At 40.5% G+C, this 17,540-nt stretch overlaps 2 protein-coding genes across 2 annotated transcripts; both read right to left on the bottom strand.

Moving 5' to 3' along the window:
- Positions 1-8,469: 8,469 nt before the first annotated feature.
- LOC111650200 (uncharacterized) lies at positions 8,470-11,499 on the bottom strand. Its single transcript, XM_087172254.1, has 2 exons — positions 11,391-11,499; positions 8,470-11,254 (listed from the first exon to the last, which is right to left on the bottom strand). The coding sequence occupies exon 2, from the start codon at positions 11,243-11,245 to the stop codon at positions 8,954-8,956; it is 2,292 nt and encodes a 763-aa protein (XP_087028380.1). The 5' UTR covers positions 11,246-11,254; positions 11,391-11,499; the 3' UTR covers positions 8,470-8,953.
- Positions 11,500-12,305: 806 nt separating this feature from the next.
- On the bottom strand, positions 12,306-17,508 carry LOC111650227 (uncharacterized). Its single transcript, XM_023400083.2, has 2 exons — positions 17,251-17,508; positions 12,306-14,616 (listed from the first exon to the last, which is right to left on the bottom strand). Exon 2 carries the CDS (start codon positions 14,607-14,609, stop codon positions 12,897-12,899), a length of 1,713 nt encoding a protein of 570 aa, XP_023255851.1. The 5' UTR covers positions 14,610-14,616; positions 17,251-17,508; the 3' UTR covers positions 12,306-12,896.
- Between the last annotated feature and the right edge of the window lie 32 nt (positions 17,509-17,540).

The raw sequence follows: 17,540 nt of genomic DNA, 5'->3' as shown, positions 1-17,540 counted from the left end.
AAGGTGTCATGGTGACCCTGGCTCCATGTTGCTGCAGCTCGCCTGGGGGGGTGCAGCTGGCAGGCAGAGATTGGACTCAGCTGGCACTGCTGGAGACTCCTTGGGTGGGAGGTTTGTTAGGAGGAGGGGGCGGGGCAATTGCGTGAGTAGCCAGAGCCAGTGTGGCTGGGTTTCCCATGCCACAGGCCAGGGCTGCCCGTCAGCATTGTATGCCTGTGTGAGACTGCTTGTGCATGTGTGCTCTTGCTTCTCTACACTTTTTACACCATTGTCTCAAAACAATGCAAGAGGGAGGAAGCTGCTCTGCAAGTGCTGTCAATTTGCTGTTCCTCACTAATTTAAAGGACCATTTTTGTACTAACTTCAGTAGAAGAAAAGAAGATGGCTGCTTTCAATCACTGGAGGCAGCTCTAAAACTGATAAATAAACAGCTGTTAATACTAACTTTAGCTTCGTAGCAGCAGCGAAATGTACAGATAGCTCCTGTAAGGTTAGAGCTAAGGATTAAGGAACAAAAACACTCAATGAATGTGTGTTCAGTACTGCAGTGACTTCACATAAGTCTATACATTTTATTTTGTTGTGTTACTTTAATATCGCCAGAGAATTTGCATAGGAACAAAAATACAAACTGGGTTTTTAAAGTTGAAACATTGTTTTTGCACAAATCAATGAAAATATATATATATATTTTTTAATTTTTCTGTTTCTTTTGTTTTTGCTGTGCTTCTGTAAAAGAAAAAAAAATTCTGATGATTAATAGTTGTAAGAATAGAGATGACTATAAATATAAAAAATACAATAGATTAAAAGTCAAAGCAAGACACCAAGTAATTTTAAGAAGCTGTAGGTGTACTGTGTATTTATGAAATATGGCAGAGAGGAAACTTTTCGCGCAAATGTTCGTCAACCCCTGGGTCCAATATCAGGGAAGTAGTAATCTGAAATATCTGATGTCGCTCACGACTGGACAGTTTGTTCCAGGCTCTTTTTGTTCTCACTGTGCACAGGAACACAACAACTCCCAGGGGGCTTGTACTTGTCACTTAAGGGAGATGTTAAGAGAAAATTTGTAATTTGTGGCTCAAATAATTGTCCTGAACTTTTACATTAACGCAGCAAAGTGATTTGAACTTTAAAAAAGCAGAATTTATTGTTTTTCTGTATCTCTGTGCACGTTGACATTTGTATGTGTGTGTTCATAACAGCAGGTGGCAGATGGCCCATAAGGTTTCTGGAGGCTGGAGGGCAGCTGTAGGACTGAGTCCACTGAGCCAAGAGAAGACGTCTGCACTGACCGTCTGTCAGTCTCTGTCAGACATGACTCTCTGAGGAGCAACAGAATCACTGCAGGCTTAAAGTAGAAATATTAGCATAATCCATCATCAAAAACATGAAATAACTGACTAGAAAAATTAAACAAATTCAGAAAAAACCTAAATAAGCGTTTTTTTAATGTAATGCAGAACACTAAAAATATACTCACCATGCACTTTATTAGGAACACCATACTAATACTGGGTAGTTCCTCCAATTACTCTCAAAAACCGCTTAAGTACTTTGTGGCATGGATTCCACAAGACTTTGAGATTATGGTCCATGTTGATACGACGGCATCGCATCATTTCTCAGCGGCACATTCATGCTGCCGATCTCCTGTTTTACCACATTCGAAGTGTGTTCTATTGGATTCACATCTGGTGACTGGGGTGACCACTGAAGTTCACTGAACTCATAGTTTTCATGTTCATGAAACCAGTTTGAGACGATTATTGCTTTGGGACATGGTGAATCATCATGCTGGAAGTAGCCATTAGAAGATGGTAAACTCTGGCCATGAGGGGATGCACATGGTCAACAACAATACTTGAGATAGGCTGTAGCATTCAAACCAGAATTGATTGGTATTAAGGGGCACAAAGTGTGCCAAGAAAACACCACCCGCAGCCAGCACTCGTGACACGAGCCGGGTTGGGTCCGCGGATTCATAGTGTTGATACCAAATTCTGACTCTACCATGTGCGTGCCTCAGCAGAAATCCTGTTTCATCCGACCACGCTACGATTTTTCTTCGGCTGTCCAGTTTGGGTGAGCCTGTGACCTCTGCAGCCTCAGATTTCTGTTCTTGGCTGACAGGAGTGGAACCCATTGTGGTCTTCTGCTGTCGTAGCCCATCCACCTAAATATTCGACGTGAAGTGCTTTCTGATGTGCTTTTCTCCTCACCACAGTTGTAAAGAGTGGTTCTTTGAGTTACAGTAGCTTTTCTGTCTGCTCCAACCAGTCTGGCCAGAGACTGTTCTGTATGAAACTCGCAGAAGATTAGCAGTTTCAGAAATACTCAAACCAGCCCGTCTGGCATTAAACAATCATGCCACGGTCAAAGAGATCACTGAGATCACATTTATTCCACATTCTGATGTTTGATGTGAACATTAACTGAAGCTCCTGATCTGTATCTGCAGGGATTTATTCACTTCTGCCATATGATTGACTGATTGGATAATTGTATTAATAAGCAGGTGTACAGGTGTGTACATGGTGAGTGTATACTCTCTGTATTTGATGGGTTTTGCAGCTTTGAACTCAGTTACATTTTCTATGTTCCTACTAGTGATGGGGTGGTCGAAGCTCCATTTGACCACCATGGGGTTTAAAGTCTCCAAAGAAACCTCACAGCAGCAGAACCTTGGCAAGCTTCCAGGAGTTAGAGAGAAACATGATCTTTCTGCTGGAGTCCTTTTTCTTACAACTTTTCAAATGTAAGTCCAGTATTTTCTCACTTTTTATCTCTGGTATAGTCATCCCAATTCTGATAAAATATCCGGGTCTCTAGTTTGATAGACTTTGCTCTCTCTTCACCAGCCACTTTGTCCCACTGGTTTCCAGTTGATTCATGTTGTCGTTTATCATCAGTGTTTTTTCTGAGTTTGTTTGCTGAGAGTGACATGCTATGGTTTATTCGTAGTCAATTTGATGAGAACTATTGGTAGTTAGCCACATGGACAGGTGAATTTGGTGTTGAGTCTCAGTGGGATTTACAGTACAGTACTAGCATCCCTGAGTAATTTGATTCTGTACCAATATCAAAAGTATTTATTTGGGCTATAGAGCCTTAAAGTAACATTCTATGCACACACCGTAATACTGTATATGTCATTCATTTTTTGATGTTCAGTGTGATGGGAGTTATCTTGTCATTAAGTATTTTATTACCTTTTGGTGTTAGTAGTTTTCCTCAACCTGCCTCATCCACTTCCACTAGGTAATTTCCCAGAAATGACTTCTGACAACAAAAGAGGACTTGGACTTGTCGCTCTCTATCAGAAATACATGTTTCCTTGTATAAGTGTTGAACGTTGTAAATGGTTGATCTAGAAAGAAGCATTTTTGCTACACTCCAGATATAAGAACAAACGGACGACCAACAGTGCAAAGAAGGAAGGAACGCACATCGACGTCAACAATCACTGTAAGTCTTTTTTGCCTTAAAGTTTTTATTCTATATATCACAGTTCACCATGAACTTAATCTCCCCCGAGAGCCTTCTCTCAGCTTTTCTAATGACTTCATAAAGCAAGAAAATGGTAAGAAGAATGGGGGGTAGAGTGCCCAAAAATCTATCAGCCACATCTCTTTCATATGTTCCAGATATTCTCTATAATAGGCCTCTCTTGGCCATTAACCCCAGGTAATCAGGTGTACTATCCCAGTTGAAAATCCGCCGGCTTACTGCAAACTGTTTTCCAGTTGAAATGTCTTAGTTTGGCTTTAATGGGTTCCTCCTCATTTTATGGCCTCTTATGTTCTTCAGCACATTGCCCTTTTCACACACAATTACCTCCTCAGCTCCATTTCAGGCTCATTAGCAGGACTTGCAGGCTTATCCTTCCCTAAAAGCAGAGACTTCAAGGAAAAAAACAAGAAGTTAAAACGATGGTTTTCTCACGTTAGACCTGTGCGGTAATGGAAAGGATCGCAAAGGGAAGATAAATGCTTAAAGTTATTTTCATTTTATTTTTATTATTTTGTCAAATTACTCTGTAATTTCATCTATTTGGCTTTCTGTTTTAGATTCTTGCACATTTATTTTAAATCACCTGGAATAGGTGAGATTAAACCCAAAGAGGTTTGATGTCTACGACAAACATGTAACCATTCAAGGTGTTTACGAGCAATAATCTGATACGCGGCCCTCCGCCACATTGAATGTTTCTGTAGATAAAAGAGGGTCAGCAACTTATTGTCAAATGTAAGCCTGTGTAGCAGAGTTTCAATTGCATGGCTTTGGACACATTTAAAACTGAGATAACCTTCAGAGCAGCGCTTAAAACCCTGCAGTCAGCAAACAGCTCCAGCTAGTCATTACATTCACATTGCCTCATGGCAAGGTCCCCTGCTACCTTGTTAGATGTAACTAGCCTTTTGATGTCAGTACTTGTTGGCCCATTTACAAGTAAATTTGTATTGTTTTGGACTCTAAGTCTCAGGTGCACTTTGACATCTGCACAATGAGGTGCAAAAAAAAGAGATAATAAGAATAGTACCATTTTTAAAATTTAAAGTCGATGAAACAGTACATTAAACATCAAACACAACATTGCCTAACGTTTTCAAAGTGCAGAAAGTTTGAGGCGGTTTGGCAGATCTCATTTCAAGCTTGGTCCAGGGGGCTTAGATGACTAGGATGTTGCTTGACCTCAGGACATGAAGTTCCTGGAAGAAAAATTGCACATTTCTATGGATGCACCTGGAAATTCAGAGAGATAGTTTTGAATGCACAACTTGAGCTGCCAGGACGCTAAAGCCAGCTGAATAAAGAGAGATTAATTCTAAGTGTATAACTATATTTACTGAAGTTTGCCATAGAGGAAGACTGAAGTGGTAGATTATGCAAAAGTAGGTTGGAAAGACAGAAGGACAGAGTTGAAAATATATGTAAAGACCAACATCTAAAGACCCATTGGCTCAAGAATTGCAGGCAGATGGATCATTGGTCAGATATGGTGACGTCAGAATTGCTAATGTACTACAGGGAACTTGTAATGTGGGAAAGCGGAAGTGATGGAGAAGATCAGAACAGGAGGAAATAGCAATTCACTCGTCAAGGAATATAGATACAACGTGAGAGAAAAGATATTTGTCTTCATCACCAGTGCTGTTCAGCATATACTGGAACCTCTGAAGACTTATGCCAAGTAATGAAGCTTTACCCGAGTCGTTCCCAGACTTTTTGGATGGTGACCTTGTAAAATGAGGCAATGTCTGCTTATGTACCCTCATCACAGGTTCTGCTTTAGTCTGGACATGAGTGAGTAGTTCAACTAAAGAGTTAGTTTAGACTGTTTAATTTGAGGTGAAGGTATAAAATATTTCAAAAGTCATTAAAGAAAAACATAATGTTGTCTATATATGCTTTTTTTTTTAATTTACCGCCTTAATCATCTTGGAAATTCTTATATACAGTATATCTTGGGAACCCTTTGGGAGTGCTGACTCCTACAGTAGTTTGGAAATTATTGCTATGCAGTCCATTTGGCATTGTTTCTGGTTAGCAGGAGGAAGCTGTGTAACTCTACTTTCAAGGTGGCACACATTACGATGTAACAAGGCAACATCATTATGTACAGCTGAGTCTGGTCATGATAGTATAATAAGATTATATCTCATTCTTCTTAATAACATGGCCAAATAGAAAATGAAGAGGATTGTGCTGAGAACTGATCCTCAAGGGAGCTCACATCATGACGAAACATTTTCTGAGCCAGAGATATTAAAGACGAGAAACCAGTTTCAGGACATCCAGAGCTGACGAATGGAGATTAACTAATAAGTATTTCTCCTCAGTATCTGATGCAAAATTGCATTGAAAGTGATGTTTCAGGTTAGGTAAATCATAGAAACGTCCATTCTGCAGCTGAACCAATGTAACAGATGACCTGTCTGCCTCTGTCTCTGCATAAATTTTAGGTTTGTAATACAGTTCTCCAAAGCTACAAAAAACACTACAATTGAAAACCCTCCAGATCACAGTGCCAGACAGGACAAGCTTCGGCTGAAAAAACTGAGGTCATCGCTGCTGTATTTTATTTATTTTTTATTGTGAATTTTGGAGTTCTAGCAACCTGCAGGAGTTTACAATTAAAAACACATGTATGATTGATATGGTATGTGGATTTATTTTATTATTTTTGTACTCCACTGGTATAAATTTGACTACTTTTAGGGTGACAAATACTATACAACCCTAGCAGTGGTGATGGTGATTTCTTGTCTCTTTCAGAAAAATCACAAAGTCCTAAAAGCTGCAACTGCTTTAACTGTAATTGCAGCAACACAAGGAAGATAGTGTGGACTAAAATACACCAGTCACTCAAATGTGGATAAATAATAAAGACATCAGTCTACTTACCTCATGTGGAGACGAGAATAGCTCTGTGATGCAACATCACAGGATTTAACAAAAGCTAACCGTGCAATACACTTAACTGCAATTCACAGTGGGATTAAATATTTAGCAATGCAACTCTTAGGGTTTCTCATCGTCTTGCAGTCAAGTTTTGTATGTTGGTCTTCTTCAGCAACAGACATCTGTTTGGCTGTTGGTTTAGGGCAGGATTGATTTTGTACTGATTTTGTTCCGAAGACTTGACATTAACAAGTGCGTTTAATTTTGGTTCATTCTGTCCATTCTGATATACCCCCTTATTTATCATTTCCCTCTTACAGCATCAAAACGCCCATTTCTGATGTAATCGAGTCAGCTCTCTCTCTGTCACTGTGTGTATGTGTGTTTCTCCATATAGCCCCCGGGTTAAATCAGATAAAGCAAAGTTATGTTACCCTCATACAGCATCTTCATTCACTGTTCTTGCTGTCTGGCACAACTTCATAACCTTTTCTTTTCCTTTTCAGAAGGCTCTTCCACAGGGATTTATGTAAGTTGCCGTGTCTGGAGTAGTCTCAGTCTGGATCCCATCTGATTAAATATGAACACAGATTTTATCTTATTTGAAACAAGATTTCTTTGTCAACGTCACTTGGTTTTAGTGGGGAACCTACTCTCTAATTCAATACAACAGTTTGACTGAGTGGAGAGGCACCGCTGGGAACATTTTAAGAGGCGAAACGGTTAAATAAATCTTTTTCTCTAGTCTTTGTATTTGTAAGGTGCTGTTACATCTGATACAGAAGTGCCCTCTTGTGGAAGAGATTCATATCTCTACGTCTTTGCACAGCAAGAGTCAATAAAGTCTCTTCATGACAAAGGAGTAAACAAAAATGAGTTTGGCTCAGTAAGTAGATAATATCAGTAATACTATGAATTTTGAAAATTCAGTCAAATCCATGGTCCCAGGCATGATGAAAATTAGTTGCGTTTAGTAATTATGTTTCTGACTATAATTTCTGTTGTGCAATAGCTAAACCAGTAGTATGAGTAAAAACAGAAAAATATCACTTCACCTGAAACAAAGCAGGTAATATGAAAATAGTTAGTGCTAAGAATGCTCTGAATGTACTGAATTCATAATGTAATACAGTATACATCCTGCTTAGATTTATATTTGACAGTGATGGATGATCAGTGATTTTATTCTAACTTATTTTATACAGTGCAGTCCATAAGTGGTAGGATAGTTATATGTTTTTCATCATTTTGGGGCTAATCTGCAACTCTGAGGTTAAAGTTTAACTTTTTTCTATTCTGGATTTTGGACAGTGTAGCCCCTTTTACCTTTAGTGGTTTATATAAAAAGGACAAATGGCTTTCATGGTTTATTGGCTGTACATGAAAGCACCCTCAGATTAAAGTAAGTACTTAACCTCATAATTACTCATAGTTCTATGTCATAGTCATCGTTCTGCTATACCATCAGAAAAACAACACAAAACTATTCAGACAGGCAGCAGGTAGGCAGTTTCTACAAAGATACAATTAGGCTAGTTTTTAATTCATTATTTCTCTCTCTCACACACACACACACACACACACACACATGTACAGATTCACACATGTTCGGCTGGGTTAATGAATCTGGCTGCCTGCTCTGTTCCTGTGCTACTGTCTAATAAAAGTCTTAATTAAGGTATTTAACCTTTTGCTATCAGGCAGGCAAACCTACCAAGCACAAATCCCAGTCCCAGACTCCTGCTCAGTTTTTTCCACTTTGCCACTTCATCAGTTTATGACTTGTGGGATTCATTTGTTCTTCATAGAAACATTATAGGAAACCACTGATTAAGAAAAAAAGTAGTAGTAGTATTTGACTTGTGCAAATGAAACCAGCCATTACATTTTATTTAGACTTCTAAAATATCATTTACTTAGCAGACATTTTTGCCAATTCCAGTTTGTGTTATAGATAAAGTTGCCTTAACTATGATCGAGATAGAGGAGGACATCTTGTAGATCTCTGGCTCCCCCTGCTGTAGTGGTGTGTGTAACTGAATTTCAAGCAAGAAGTGTATACATTATTGTATGTTTTATTGATTGTAGGCGAATGCATTATGTTAAAAACACACAATTATGCTCAAAAATATAATATAAATTTAGAGAATAGATCATTTAAAATATATACATGTATTTGTAAAAATATTTTACAGCAAAAGAGTAAAAGTTACAGGTGAGACATTTCCACAGGGTAAATACAATGTGATACATGTGATCAGCAACATGACTACGTACAGCAACGTGACTAGCTGATGAACATAGTGGAGCATTTAGCTCCTAAATGGTCAAATATTTCAACTCCAGAAGGTGATAATATGTCAATGTTGTGATCACATCTTATTTCCATTGGCCTCAAGTGGCCTAAAAAAAACAAACAAAACAAAACAAACAAACAAAGTTTTTGCAGGTGTAAAGGTGCTTAGTCAGGTGTTATGACAGCTACTGGCTCATTTACCATCACGGTGATCAAACCTGTGAACTTTCTCTTAAATGCTGATGTTGTTTAAAGTCCTCGAGTCTCTGCCTCTTGTAGAGGCCTCAGGATGACCTCTCTCCTGTAGGAGAAGTGGGTGAGTTTGACCCTGGGGTACATCTTCTCTCTGCGCTGCAGCAGGCGGTAAAGAGCCAGGGTGAACTTAGCCAGCACCAGTGTGCAGGTGATCTCCACCACCAGCAGTGCGGTGTAGATCATCATCTGACACTTGCACTGCTGAACTTTGTTTCTGTGCTGATACGTGAAGGAAGATGATTGGTTGTGAGAGACTGGTTCGACTGGATAGGTGAAGATCACTGGAGTGGTTGGTGGAGGTGGCGTCGTTGTTCTGGTGGTGGTTGGTTGGGTAGTCCGGATGGTGGTGGTTGTGGGCATAGCTGTTGTTGGTGTAGTTGTGGTCATAGCGGTTGTGGTAGTAGTTGCGGTTGTGGTGGTGGGTGCAGTAGTTGTCATAGTAGTGGTGGGTGCAGTAGTTGTTATAGTGGTGGTGGGTGCAGTTGTTGTCATAGTGGTGGTCGGTGCAGTTGTTGTCATAGGGGTGGTGGGTGCAGTAGTTGTCATAGTAGTGGTGGGTGCAGTTGTTGTCATAGTGGTGGTGGGTGCAGTTGTTGTCATAGTAGTGGTGGGTGCAGTTGTTGTCATAGTGGTGGTGGGTGCAGTTGTTGGTACTGTTGTGGTAGTTGTGGCTAGTGGTGTGGTGGAGATAGTTGTGGTTGGTATAGTTGTAGTAGTCGGAGTGGTTGTTGGTGTTGTGGTAGTAAGGATGGTAGTGGTTGGGAGTGTAGTGGTGGTTGTGGGAGTTATAGTGGTGGTTGGCAGAGTGGTGGTTGGTGTTGTAGGAAGAGGTGTTGTGGTAGTAAGTATGGTGGTTGTTGGTTGTGTAGTTGGTAGTGTTGTGGTTGGGAGGGTTGTGGCAGTGGTGGTGGTGGTTAAGGGAGTAGTTGTGGAGGGAAGGGTGGGGCAAATAAATTGATCCTCTGTTAAGGATTTGATTTCCTGCCCTTTTAGATCTTCTGGATACTCACAGACCACAGGGGACTTGATCTTTTCAGAGTTTGCTTTTATCCAGAGGTGAAAAGAAATCAGATTACAGTCACAGAGCCAGGGATTATCACTGAGATAAAGTTTTTTGAGTTTTGGTAAACGCTCAAAAATATCCCCAGGAAGCATCTGAAGGTCGTTGTGAGATAGCTTTAGTGTGGTCAGTGACTGTAGCTCGTCGAACACGTTTGCATCCAGCAACCTTATCTTGTTGTTCAGTAGATTCAGCTCTGCCAGATTCTCTTGGCCTTGAAAGTATTCAGCTGACAAAGTGACAAACTCATTATTAGACAGATCTAGCTTCTTGACTTTTTTCAAGGCGGTGAATATTCCTTCAGGGAGAGTGCTCAGATGGTTGTTACTGAGGCTTAAAACAGTCAGTTTGGGCATTTTTCCAAAAAGCACTGGTGGTAGACTTGTCAGTTTATTCTTATTAAGGGTCAGAGTATTAAGCAGAGGGAAGCCAACGAAAAAATCTTGAGGTAAACTAGTGAGAAGGTTACTATCTAAAGTGATCTTCATTAGTTTGTCTTTATGTGGAAACAGATTTGGTGATAGTTCTGCTATTTTGTTGCCCTGCAAGGCAATTTCCTTCAAGTTTGGTAAATTCTGAAAAATCTCCTCAGGAATGTTGGTCAGTTGATTCTCATAAAGCCGTAGTTTTTGCAGTTTGTTTAGGTTTGAGAACCAGTCGGCAGATACAGCAGAGAGATTGTTTTTAGCTAAGTGGAGTGACACAAGGCCCTCAAGACCATCAAATGTCCCATCTTCAATCAATTCGATCTCGTTCCCATGTAACTGGACCTCTATTACTTTTTTAAGGCCGTCAAACAAGCCTCTCTCTAGACTACGTAGCTTGTTAAACTTTATTATAATCACCTCCAGGTCGCTGGGGTCTTTAAAGAGTCCCACTGGGAGTGACACTAATGGAGTGTTTGAGATCTCAACATGCTTCAGGGACACCAAACCTTCAAAAGCTCCCTGCTCAATAGATAACGTGCTAGTGTTCATGAACTCCACCTTTTCAAGCTGCGTGTTTGAAGCGAATGCTGCTGTGGGGATTGTTTCAATATGGCTATTCAAAAAGAAAACCTCTGTCACAACTGGTTTCAGCAATGGAGGAATGTTTTTTGTAGATTCACCAAAGACCATCTGGTTCTCTTTGGGGCAGTCTAGCTCCGTGTTGCATTTTTTGTCTTGTGTCAGTGAAGACTCAAACAGTAGAGACAGAAAAAGAATGATGATTTCTCCTCTTGACATGCCTAGTCACTATGAAAAGAAAAACAAATTGAGTAGATAAAATTTTAACCTTGTGCAATGTCTTTTGTGATAACTTATCAGTAGCATTATAACAAGTGAAATCTATGTTCCGTTACAGTCAAATTCAAAATAAACATTAACCTACCTGATTATTTCCTGTCCCAGGATGAAGTAGAATGTTGTTGCATCAGTGACGAGACGTAAACAAACGCAGTCTCATTAGTTATCTTCTGTACTGATGTTGGGCCTCGGGTCTCGAGTGCGGCGCACTTCACTCCACATGAGGTGTGGTTTAACACACTTCTGCAGCTTGAGATAAGAGCAGGGAAGGAATGTTTTCAGCCTATAACCATACCGCTCTGCAGCACGGCTCCAAGATTACAAAACTGATATTTTTTTTTTTTTATAGTCACTGACATTCAGCAACTACAAACTCTTTATTTTGAATTATCAAATTAAAGTAGTTTTCAAAGATATTGTGTTTTGCCATTGATTTGAATGTTGATTTTAAATTTGATGGATGATTAAACTTTCACCACATTTTTCAAACATTATTTGGACGTCCTTCCAATAGATGGCAGTCTTTCACATAGAATCAATTTCATCAAGAGGAAAATGGATATAAGTTAAACGAGTGGCTGAAATTATTACCAGTGCTGAATGTATACCATCACTGTGATCCCTTCACCATGACCACTTTTAAATCCACTCAGTCTGGACTAGCGATATTAAAAAAAATCCTGTGAAGTCTAAGTGATTTCAACAGGATCAGAATCCTACAAAAAGAAGGTCATAACATGCTGTATGAATAACTAAATCTCACTTGTAGGTGTGTTAATGTATGTATTTTTCTTTCCTTTCCTTCATCTAATATATGATACAGTATGTCAGTATAATGCTGCTTGCTTTTATAACTTAACCTTTCGTTTGAGGGAGTTTTATTCTCCACCACATCCCTAAATAATTTGTAAATAAAGTATAACTTTAAATAAATAAAAGCACTGTTTGCATGTTATACCGTGAATGGCTTTGTTCAGTAAATGATTACCACAAAGATTGCTCCCACTAAAAGCAGTGCATTTATTCAATGTAGAGAAACATTTTGCATTGAATTGTGTTACAGTGGAGTAAAAATTATGTCTTTGATTTTGTGTGGATAGCCCTTTTGCAGAAAAAGTAAAACTGTTCTAAATGTGTTGTTGTTAGCACAAAAAATCATTGTCAAACTGCAACAATTAATCCTGAAAAATGAGAAACCATCGAACAGAATACTGGGTGCAGTCTAAATTTCACTGAAAGAAGTACACTGTTTCAGTGCATTTGAGTTTACATTCATCAAAATGTCCCAATGTCCCACATAATTGCAAGGTGGGTGTTTTTACAGTTACTGTGTAAGAGTGTCTCTTTTTACAGCACACATTCCTGGCTGGTAAATTTGATAAGTAAAAACTGAATGCTAATGAATTCAAAAGAAAATCTGTTTACTTATTTGTTCTAGATGAAGAAGAAGGAGTTGAAGAGGTTCTTTCTATGCCGTTGAGACTCTAAAATCAACTCTATGCTCCAGTTTTTCCGAGTAAACCACACTAATCAGCGAGCAGTTTCCCTTGGCTTTAAAAGTTCTTGGGTTACTGATGTTGGGTGTTTTAGTCTACAGCACAGAGTTCTTATTTCTGCGGTCTATATTTCCCCGGCCTCTCTTGTTCCTCCTCCAGCACACACAGCTGATGATGACAGTGCTGATGATGACAGTGGACACCACTGCGATGATGATAAGGATGATCAAAGTATCATTAGAAACCGCTCCCTTTTCCCCTTGTCCGCTGCTGGTGACCTCTTCATGCTCTGCGGTGGGTGTGGCCTTGACAGCAGGTGAGGAAGTGCTTCGTCTGGTTGGAGGGGTATTGGGTTTCCTCCTCTTCTCCGTTGAGGTCAACACAGGCTCCTTGGTAGAGCTGAGAGGCATCAGGTTCTCATTTGTCATCACTGCAATCATCTCACCATTCATACTGAAAGGTACTTCACACACCACAAGGGTTTGGTTGGCCTTGGATGGATGCCGTATCAGCCAATCCCTAAGGGGCACAATGTCCTTGTCACACCTCCAGGGGTTCTGCTGCAGGAGTACTTCGTCTGCCACGGTGAGCGCATCTAGAATTTCCTGTGGCAGGTTGGGAAGGGAATTGTTTCTAAAGTCTATCTGTCCTAGGTGACTCAGACCCTGCAGAAAATCCAGAGGAAGGGAGCTGATGAAGTTGTGCTCCAAGGAAATGTTGACCAGACTGGGCAGACCTTGGAAAGTCCCAGCTTGCAGGGTTGTGAGCTGATTGGTGTGAAGTGATACCTCTCCCAGCTGCTCCAACCCTCTAAAGGCCCCAGCAGAAACATAGCTGATCTGGTTGCGACTGAGCACCAGGAGATGCAACTGAGTTAGATTTTTGAATGTGTCATCCTCCACACGGCTCAGCTTGTTGTCATACAGCCACAACTCCTGCACGGCCATGGGCCCAAACACCCCTGGACCCAGACTCTCCAGCTGGTTTTCATACAGTGAGATTTGGGAAAGGAGTGGCAGGTTTAAGAAGATCCCTTGTGTAAGAGATGTAAGCCTGTTATGAGAGAGGAACAGCTTCTCAAGCTTCGGAGTCTTAGAGAACAGGTCATGGTGGAGGTGAGTGATTAGATTGTCATTTAGAGATAGTTCCTCCAGGTTTCCAAGGTCATCCAGACTGCCCATAGGGAGTTCCCGCAGTGAGTTTTTACTAAGTCGCAAGGTTTTAAGGTTAGAAAGACCCTTGAATGTCTCTCTAGACAGTTGACTGATGTTGTTTCCGGAAAGAAAAAGGTAGTGTAGCTCAGTAAGAGGATGAAAGGTTTCCACAGGTACAGAGGTGAAAAGGTTCTTACTAAGGTCAAGAGCTTTCAGATATGTCAGCGTGGAAAACCACTTAGGGCGTAGTACCAGAAGTCTATTGCTCTTCAGATTCATAGACTCAAGCTTCTGAAGATTTTGAAACAAAGCCTCAGGAAGATCTTGCAGTTCGGTGCCACTAAACCCTAGAGCACCCATATTCAGGGTGGAATCGAGTGTGCCAGGGCGCACTTCTCTCAGAACAGTGTCTTTAATCACAAAGATGCCAAGGGCATTAGAGAAATCACTCAGGTCTTCTGGCTTCAGAGAGTAGATACTGCAGTTGGAGAAGTAGAGGGCAGTGGTAGATGAGGGAACAGCTGTGGGGAAGTCAGAGAGGCCACTGCAGAGGATCTTGGTTCCTTGACATTTGCACTGATCCGGACACGCCCAAACAACAGCATTAAGGGCGCAGAGAAGTAGGACCACAGGAAGGGTCAGTGGCAGGTCCATTTTTTCCCTAAAAAGAAAAAAAAAAAAGATATGTTGCATTCAAGGGTGGTTATGAGTCTTGTATCAGATTTACATGCCAAAGGGCTTTGTGGTCATTATGTCATAAATACCCTTAATTCTTTGTCCTCCACCAATTTTACATGTTGGAGTCAATTCACTTGTCACTGGGAGTACTGTCACTCAGCCTGTTTTTTAATGTCATATGTGTCTGTGGAGAGTCTTCTTCAAATCTAATATGGATACCCAAGTGACATTACTTGAGCACTTTTGGTCTTGGAGACTATACTTTTTTAAAAGAAAAGTTAGGTGTTTGAAAGTTGTGTGTCTTTGCAGCCTCTGCTGCTTTAATTGTGTCCATTATATTTAAATCTGTCTTTTGCAAGTCTGCCAACTTTAAGGAACTGCAATACAAAATCACTGTAATACTCCTTTAAAGTCAGCGATAAGCTTTGATGCCAGTACCTTTGTCTAAAAGCTGGCTAACCATACATAGATCTTTGCAGTCCCGTTTAAGTATGAAATTACTGATGGCTTTGCTCATGAAAGAAAATGAACTTCTCCGCCATAAACATGAACTAAGGGCAATGAGGAGCATATTTGCATTTGTTGTGTCTTTGTTGTGTTTCTACACTGCATGACTCTCTGAGATTTGATGTACAATAGTTGGTAGTTTATGTGGTCTGTTTTTTTTCTCCTCTCTCTCCTCTTACTGAGAGCACAGCCACAGCAGGGATTCTCTGCACTTTAAATCACCACCATAATAAGATAGTTATACTGAAGGCAACTCTAATTAGTAACAGTGCTTCCATGTTGCAGCCTCAGCATTCTTGTTTTAACCAAAAAGGAGACATTAGCATAAATTGATCCAGTGTTGTATTTTGCTGCCTGTGGGTTGGAGCATTGCCCATCAGCATTGCCAGAAGACCTGGCTGGTAAAACACCACGCTTAGCAACCTCTTGGCATCAAAACCATTTCTCCATTATTTGTGTTCAACAGCAATTTTGGAGCTCACATATGCTTGAAAAGTTTGCTGCAGAATGTTTTTTAGAAATAACACCTGAGTATATGCTCAGGTGATATGGCCATGATGTTTGAGTTGCTACCAAAAGCAAAACTGATTTCTATTTTATTTCTATCTTTGTTATGTCTTTACCTCAATGTGTCAGATTGCCTGCACATGTTTGAGGCTGAGGCTGTGTTCACTGTTTGTAATGGCACAGGAGGCTCTAAAGATAAAGCTGTGCCAGCATCATGACCTGCTTCTCCATACAAATCCCTTTAAAGTTCCGCAGCCTCAGGTTGGCAAGCGTGAGTCGTTTCTCAGTGGCTGAGGTGTATTAGGCTGCAGGAAGAGTCTCACTGAGGAAGTAACTTTCTAAAGAGGCCAGCATGTCCCTCAAATGAGCCCATCTTTCTTTCTTTCTTTCTTTCTTTCTTTCTTTCTTTCTTTCTTTCTTTCTTCATGAAACACATTCTGGTGCATCACAGTTCTTCCTCATTTTGACACATGTACTCATGTCTGTTTTCTGTCCAGTGGTGAGCCAGTAGGTCCCTGCTGTGAGAGGGAAATAACTGATTTCATTATTAGTAGAACATTATTTTTGTGTTGCTTTGTTATTTATTTATTTCTAACCACACACCTTCTCCTTATTTATATTACTAATATCAATAACACTTATTAGTTATGACCTCTTATTTGTTCATATTAGGTTTGTGGGGCAATACTCACTGGTTTTAACACTCTTCCCACTTCCCTTTTTCTTTAACTGCTGAGAATGTGAAAGGTCAGAGTTCACATTTAAGAGAAGGGTTGTGTATGTGGGATGTAATGCAAGTCAGTTATCTGTTGAGTAATGTGCTATCTGAACACAGTTCCCCTTCAACTGTTTATGTTCCATTAGAAAACTCTCCTATGTTTAAAAATAAATTCAAGCAACTAGCTTTCAGACACATGACACATTGTCTCATCACACCTCCTCATCCTCCTCCTCCTCCTCCTCCTCCTCCTCATCCTCGACACAAAAGCCCTGAGAATTGTGCATTCTGTGTCCCTGTTGAGTATGAGTTTAATAATGTTCCCATTTGAATGAAAGCTGACAGCCAAACCATGTTTCCCCTCTGGTACATATTAAAATGTCCCAGTCCAACCAAAACCACTGTCTGCTCTTGACTGGAACAGTCTGGAATGGTCTGCAGCACAGTGTAATGGCTAAAGCATTTCCAGTTCACCATTAATTGCTTAGATTTTTTTTTTTTTTTTCCCCATGCCGGAGCTGAAGGATCAGCACTTTGTCTGTTATGAAAACACTGAACCAGCAGAGGAGCGCAGAAACTCGGTTGACATGCCACTGAGCATTTATTCATTTTATATATAAAGGGGTTTTGTTTACCACCACCTGACACAATGTTAGGACTCAAGCCGTCAGATATAAACCTAATTTTGTAGCAGACTTCACTCATTCACTTAATCTGCTTCATATTAGGAATCCCAGTAGGCAGTATTCTGTTCTACACACATTCCTTGGCAAAATCACCCTGATCATTATCACTGTCTTACTTTCTTATCTTCTTTATGATAAATGTCATAGCTGAAACATGTTAACCAGGACAGCATGCAGAAGGAAGAATGACAGAACGTACCTCCAGTAGTGGCTGCCGAATGAGTGAACAGAGACAGTGAGTTGGTGTGGCTATCCTTTATGTACGTCCCCCACTTCCTCTTCAGCCTTACAAAACCTCTGATGAAAGTTTCCAGCACTCTCTGAACTCTCACAACATCACATTTTCCTGCTCTTCATCATCACTTGATTCCCTTCATCAGTCAGTTTTGTTCTTTTTTTTTCGCTCTGAGCTCATGAAATCTGCAGGTCCTTTCTCTGAAGCTTCAGTGGCACTGTTCCCCGTCTGGTCCCCCCCCCCCCCCCCCCCCC

The sequence above is a fragment of the Seriola lalandi genome, unplaced genomic scaffold (genome assembly GCF_002814215.2).
Source record: "Seriola lalandi dorsalis isolate HSWRI2012SDOR001 ecotype SW California unplaced genomic scaffold, Sedor1 jcf7180002052130, whole genome shotgun sequence".
NCBI classification, from domain to species: Eukaryota; Metazoa; Chordata; class Actinopteri; order Carangiformes; family Carangidae; genus Seriola; species Seriola lalandi.
The sequence above is the reverse complement of the archived record's forward strand: the minus strand, read 5'-3'. Positions and strand labels throughout refer to the sequence as shown.